Source organism: Salvelinus fontinalis, chromosome 10 (genome assembly GCF_029448725.1).
Source record: "Salvelinus fontinalis isolate EN_2023a chromosome 10, ASM2944872v1, whole genome shotgun sequence".
In the NCBI taxonomy this organism is placed as follows: Eukaryota; Metazoa; Chordata; class Actinopteri; order Salmoniformes; family Salmonidae; genus Salvelinus; species Salvelinus fontinalis.
This window is the reverse complement of record NC_074674.1, coordinates 42,411,575-42,418,440: the sequence shown is the minus strand read 5'-3', so window position 1 is coordinate 42,418,440 and position 6,866 is coordinate 42,411,575. Positions and strand designations below refer to the sequence as shown.

At 51.9% G+C, this 6,866-nt stretch overlaps 1 protein-coding gene across 1 annotated transcript in view; it reads left to right on the top strand.

The window, feature by feature from the left end:
• Positions 1–3,841, top strand: part of si:ch1073-15f19.2 (putative per-hexamer repeat protein 5) — a 13,674-nt gene extending 9,833 nt beyond the window's left edge. Inside the window, exons 4-6 of the mRNA XM_055936840.1 lie at positions 1–343; positions 1,180–1,285; positions 3,340–3,841. The exon at positions 1–343 is cut by the window's left edge and continues 332 nt beyond it. Of these exons, the coding sequence (XP_055792815.1) occupies positions 1–343; positions 1,180–1,285; positions 3,340–3,436 (546 nt within the window). The 3' untranslated portion in view covers positions 3,437–3,841. The remainder of the gene's footprint in view (positions 344–1,179; positions 1,286–3,339) is intronic.
• Positions 3,842–6,866: the final 3,025 nt, after the last annotated feature.

The window sequence follows — 6,866 nt, the reverse complement described above, 5'->3', positions numbered from 1 at the left end:
CTAATTAACTCCAATACACACCGATCAGTCAATACAGAGGCGGGACCAAAGGGGTCAGAGGTCAACAGCTCCACCGACAGTCCAATCAGAGTCCCATCCATGGCCCAATCAGGATCCACCTATCCACCCAAGGTTCAATCAGATCAGCCCACTCCGTGGAGCGTCCAATCCGATGGTGGGCAGGGGAACGGGTCTGAAGCAGATACGTCCAGCGGTGGTGGTCAGGGGGGCCCAGTGTCCCCTACGCTATACCCAGAGAAGAGCACCCTGGCTGGGGAGAAGGAAGACCACACCCTGAGGACCTCCACTGCCTCCCATGGGGATAATGTGGTGATGGAGACAGGTAGGACCACAGCCAGAGATGGTTGGTTTGTATTGGTTTCTTGTCATTCTATTTGGTATGTACCGAAGACCACTTTTAAACAGAAAACTTTACAATATCATGATTACAGAGCAAAACGATATCATGATTATAGAGGAAAACGATATCATGATTACAGAGCAAAACGATATCATGATTACAGAGGATAACGATATCATGATTACAGAGCAAAACGATATCATGATTATAGAGGATAACGATATCATGATTACAGAGGATAACGATATCGTGATTACAGAGGAAAACGATATCATGATTATAGAGGAAAACGATATCATGATTACAGAGGATAACGATATCGTGATTATAGAGGATAATGATATCATGTTTACAGAGAATAACGATAGCATGATTATAGAGGATAACGATATCATGATTACAGAGCAAAACGATATCATGATTACAGAGCAAAACGATATCATGATTACAGAGCAAAACGATATCATGATTATAGAGGATAAAGATATCATGATTACAGAGGATAACGGTATCATGATTATAGAGGATAAAGATATCATGATTACAGAGGATAACGGTATCATGATTATAGAGGATAAAGATATCATGATTACAGAGGATAACGGTATCATAATTATAGAGGATAAAGATATCATGTTTACAGAGGATAACGATATCATGATCATAGAGGATAACGATATCATGATTACAGAGCAAAACGATATCATGATTATAGAGGATAAAGATATCATGATTACAGAGGATAACGATATCGTGATTATAGAGGATAAAGATATCATGATTATAGAGGATAACGGTATCATGATTATTCCTGTCAGGTCCCAGTAGTGGTCAGAGGTACGTGGTGGTGTGGGTGCTGTTTCCTGTCCTGGCTCTGCTGCTCGTGGTCGGGTTCCTCTACAGACGATACATCATCCAGAAGAGGTGAGTGAGTTTCCTGTCCTGGCTCTGCTGCTCGTGGTCGGGTTCCTCTACAGACGATACATCATCCAGAAGAGGTGAGTGAGTTTCCTGTCCTGGCTCTGCTGCTCGTGGTCGGGTTCCTCTACAGACGATACATCATCCAGAAGAGGTGAGTGTGTTTCCTGTCCTGGCTCTGCTGCTCGTGGTCGGGTTCCTCTACAGACGATACATCATCCAGAAGAGGTGAGTGTGTTTCCTGTCCTGGCTCTGCTGCTCGTGGTCGGGTTCCTCTACAGACGATACATCACCCAGAAAAGGTGAGTGTGTTTCCTGTCCTGGCTCTGCTGCTCGTGGTCGGGTTCCTCTACAGACGATACATCATCCAGAAGAGGTGAGTGTGTTTCCTGTCCTGGCTCTGCTGCTCGTGGTCGGGTTCCTCTACAGACGATACATCATCCAGAAGAGGTGAGTGTGTTTCCTGTCCTGGCTCTGCTGCTCGTGGTCGGGTTCCTCTACAGACGATACATCATCCAGAAGAGGTGAGTGTGTTTCCTGTCCTGGCTCTGCTGCTCGTGGTCGGGTTCCTCTACAGACGATACATCATCCAGAAGAGGTGAGTGTGTTTCCTGTCCTGGCTCTGCTGCTCGTGGTCGGGTTCCTCTACAGACGATACATCATCCAGAAGAGGTGAGTGTGTTTCATGTCCTGGCTCTGCTGCTCCTTTTTCACATCAATCACATCAATTCATCTCTCTTTTCTACCTGCCTTTCAATCTGCCTCTTTCTTTCTCCTCCTCCCTCCCCTCTCCCCCTCTCTATCCTTCTCTGCTCTCTCTCCCTCCCCTTCCTCTCTCTCCCTCCCCTCTCCCCCTCCCTCCCTCCCTCTCTCCCCCCCCCCTTTCCTCCTTCTTCCCCCTCCACTCTCTCTCTCCCTCCCCTTCCTCTCTCTCCCTCTCCTCTCCCCCTCCCTCCCTCCCTCTCTCCCCCCCCCCCCCCTTTCCTCCTTCTTCCCCCTCCACTCTCTCTCTCCCTCCCCTTCCTCTCTCTCCCTCCCTCTCTCCCCCCCCCCCCTTTCCTCCTTCTTCCCCCTCCACTCTCTCTCTCCCTTCCTCTTCCTTCCTTCTCTCTCCCCCCCTCTCCCCCTCACGCTCTCCCTCCCCTCTCCCCCTCCCTCCCTCCCTCTCTCCCCCCCCCCCCTTTACCCCTTCTTCCCCCTTCCCTCTCTCCCTCACCTCTCCCCCCTCTGCCATCCCCTCTCCCCCTCCCTCCCTCTCTCCCTCCCCTCCCTCCCCTCCCCTCCCTCTCTCCTCCCTCCCTCTCTCCCTCCCCTCCCCTCCCTCTCTCCTCCCTCCCTCTCTCCCTCCCCTCCCCTCCCTCTCTCCTCCCTCCCTCTCTCCCTCCCCTCCCCTCCCTCTCTCCTCCCTCCCCTCTCTCCCTCCCCTCCCCTCCCTCTCTCCTCCCTCCCTCTCTCCCTCCCCTCCCCTCCCTCTCTCCTCCCTCCCTCTCTCCCTCCCCTCCCCTCCCTCTCTCCTCCCTCCCTCTCTCCCTCCCCTCCCCTCCCTCTCTCCTCCCTCCCCTCTCTCCCTCCCCTCCCCTCCCTCTCTCCTCCCTCCCCTCTCTCCCTCCCCTCCCCTCCCTCTCTCCCTCCCCTCTCCCCCTCCCTCCCTCTCTCCCTCCCCTCCCTCCCCTCTCTCCCTCCCCTCCCCTCCCTCTCTCCTCCCTCCCTCTCTCCCTCCCCTCCCCTCCCTCTCTCCTCCCTCCCTCTCTCCCTCCCCTCCCCTCCCTCTCTCCTCCCTCCCTCTCTCCCTCCCCTCCCCTCCCTCTCTCCTCCCTCCCCTCTCTCCCTCCCCTCCCCTCCCTCCCTCTCTCCCTCCCCTCCCCTCCCTCTCTCCTCCCTCCCTCTCTCCCTCCCCTCCCCTCCCTCTCTCCTCCCTCCCTCTCTCCCTCCCCTCCCCTCCCTCTCTCCTCCCTCCCCTCTCTCCCTCCCCTCCCCTCCCTCTCTCCCTCCCCTCCCCTCCCTCTCTCCCTTCCCCTCCCCTTTACCCCTTCTTCCCCCTCCACTCTCTCCTTCTCCAGGATGGACCTGCCTCCCCCCTTCAAGCCTCCTCCCCCTCCAGTGAAGTATTCCTCTTTGAGAGCTCATGACGTCCCCATGACCGACATCCTCACCTGAAGGGGGAGCTGTTGTATTTGTTTTATGGTTAAATGAAACGCTCCATTGGTCCCCATTCATGTTATAGTCATACTTAATGTGCGCCCTCTGCTGTCAGAAATATAAATGGGCCTTTTTGTAATACGGTAATACCTTTTCTGTTCCCATGCTGTGTGATTTAATGGTATCTCTTTACAAAGCTGGACTTTGAAGCCTTTTCTTCTGTTATGTTGCTATGCGTTTTTGTTTTTCAAGTCAATGAGTTTTTACCAAAGAGTATGTTGTTCATTGTTACAGAATTGTCTTTATGGTTCAACTTTGGTGTGAATTAAGGAAACCAAAATATTCTTTATTAAATTTGTAAATATTGTACTTTTTTTTTTTGGCAGATATATTTTATAAAATAATTAAGATCGCAATTGAATGTATCCAATCTGTTTAAATAAAGATCTTAAACATACTCATAAAGTTTAGAGTCAATGTTATTCACACCATGACTGTTAATAGGTCATGTACTATACCAGCACCAGAACATTCTGGAAAACTGAGAGAAAGAGAGTTCCCATCCCACTCCAGAACAGAACCGTGACATTCTCACCTCTGAACTAGAGAGAGTTCCCATCCCACTCCAGAACAGAACCGGGACATTCTCCCCTCTGAACTAGAGAGAGTTCCCATCCCACTCCAGAACAGAACCGGGACATTCTCCCCTCTGAACTAGAGAGAGTTCCCATCCCACTCCAGAACAGAACCGGGACATTCTCACCTCTGAACTAGAGAGAGTTCCCATCCCACTCCAGAACAGAACCGTGACATTCTCACCTCTGAACTAGAGAGAGTTCCCATCCCACTCCAGAACAGAACCGTGACATTCTCCCCTCTGAACTAGAGAGAGTTCCCATCCCACTCCAGAACAGAACCGGGACATTCTCTCCTCTGAACTAGAGAGAGTTCCCATCCCACTCCAGAACAGAACCGTGACATTCTCACCTCTGAACTAGAGAGAGTTCCCATCCCACTCCAGAACAGAACCGTGACATTCTCACCTCTGAACTAGAGAGAGTTCCCATCCCACTCCAGAACAGAACCGGGACATTCTCCCCTCTGAACTAGAGAGAGTTCCCATCCCACTCCAGAACAGAACCGGGACATTCTCACCTCTGAACTAGAGAGAGTTCCCATCCCACTCCAGAACAGAACCGGGACATTCTCCCCTCTGAACTAGAGAGAGTTCCCATCCCACTCCAGAACAGAACCGGGACATTCTCACCTCTGAACTAGAGAGAGTTCCCATCCCACTCCAGAACAGAACCGTGACATTCTCCCCTCTGAACTAGAGAGAGTTCCCATCCCACTCCAGAACAGAACCATGACACTCTCTCCTCTGAACTAGATAGTAAGGTCAATGAGAGGCAATATGTCTGACAGAACACAATCTAACTCAACAGTCCTCCAAGCCTCTGAGGACCAATCAGGCACACAGAACTGTGCTAACGTGACAGTGAGTTAGCCCAGTGTTTCTGAAACCTAGACTTTAACTCAGGAAGCTAAGGCAAATCTTCAGATTTCAGGCTAGGTTACTCATCACATGAGCGTGTTTTACCGAACAATATGTCTGTCTGCCTGTCTTTTTGCCTGTATATCTGTCTGCCTGCCTGCGTGCCCGTCTGTCTGCTTGTCTGTCTGTCTGGCTGGCTATCTGTCTGTCTGCCTGCCTGCCTGCCTGTCTGTCTGCTTGTCTGGCTGTCTGCCTGTCTGTCTGTCTGCCTGGCTGTCTGGCTGTCTGGCTGTCTGCTTGTCTGTCTGTCTGGCTGTCTGGCTGTCTGTCTGGCTGTCTGTCTGGCTGTCTGGCTGTCTGCTTGTCTGTCTGTTTGCTTGTCTGTCTGTCTGTCTGTCTGGCTGTCTGCTTGTCTGTCTGTATGGCTGTCTGCTTGTCTGTCTGTCTGTCTGTCTGTCTGGCTGTCTGCTTGTCTGGCTGTCTGCCTGTCTGTCTGTCTGGCTGTCTGGCTGTCTGCTTGTCTGTCTGTCTGGCTGTCTGTCTGTCTGGCTGTCTGCTTGTCTGTCTGTCTGTCTGTCTGTCTGTCTGTCTGTCTGCTTGTCTGTCTGTCTGCTTGTCTGTCTGTCTGTCTGTCTGTCTGTCTGTCTGCTTGTCTGTCTGTCTGTATGGCTGTCTGTCTGTCTGCTTGTCTGTCTGTATGGCTGTCTGCTTGTCTGTCTGTATGGCTGTCTGTCTGTCTGTTTGTCTGGCTATCTGTCTGCCTGCCTGCCTGCCTGTCTGCTTGTCTGTCTGTCTGTCTGTCTGTCTGTCTGTCTGTCTGTCTGTCTGCTTGTCTGTCTGTCTGTCTGGCTGTCTGTCTGCCTGTCTGGCTGTCTGCTTGTCTGTCTGTCTGGCTGTCTGTCTGGCTGTCTGTCTGGCTGTCTGTCTGTCTGCTTGTCTGTCTGTCTGGCTGTCTGCCTGTCTGGCTGTCTGTCTGTCTGCTTGTCTGTCTGTCTGGCTGTCTGCCTGTCTGGCTGTCTGTCTGCTTGTCTGTCTGTCTGTCTGTCTGTCTGTCTGTCTGTCTGTCTGTCTGTCTGGCTATCTGTCTGCCTGCCTGCCTGCCTGTCTGCTTGTCTGTCTGTCTGTCTGTCTGTCTGTCTGTCTGTCTGTCTGCTTGTCTGTCTGTCTGTATGGCTGTCTGCTTGTCTGTCTGTCTGTCTGTCTGTCTGGCTGTCTGCTTGTCTGGCTGTCTGCCTGTCTGTCTGTCTGGCTGTCTGGCTGTCTGCTTGTCTGTCTGTCTGGCTGTCTGTCTGTCTGGCTGTCTGCTTGTCTGTCTGTCTGTCTGTCTGTCTGTCTGTCTGTCTGTCTGTCTGCTTGTCTGTCTGTCTGCTTGTCTGTCTGTCTGTCTGTCTGTCTGTCTGTCTGTCTGTCTGCTTGTCTGTCTGTCTGTATGGCTGTCTGTCTGTCTGCTTGTCTGTCTGTATGGCTGTCTGCTTGTCTGTCTGTATGGCTGTCTGTCTGTCTGTTTGTCTGGCTATCTGTCTGCCTGCCTGCCTGCCTGTCTGCTTGTCTGTCTGTCTGTCTGTCTGTCTGTCTGTCTGTCTGTCTGTCTGTCTGTCTGCTTGTCTGTCTGTCTGTCTGGCTGTCTGTCTGTCTGCTTGTCTGTCTGTCTGGCTGTCTGCCTGTCTGGCTGTCTGCTTGTCTGTCTGTCTGGCTGTCTGTCTGGCTGTCTGTCTGGCTGTCTGTCTGTCTGCTTGTCTGTCTGTCTGGCTGTCTGCCTGTCTGGCTGTCTGCTTGTCTGTCTGTCTGGCTGTCTGTCTGGCTGTCTGTCTGGCTGTCTGTCTGTCTGCTTGTCTGTCTGTCTGGCTGTCTGCCTGTCTGTCTGTCTGTCTGTCTGCTTGTCTGTCTGTCTGGCTGTCTGCCTGTCTGGCTGTCTGTCTGCTTGTCTGTCTGTCTGGCTTGCACTGCAACAAC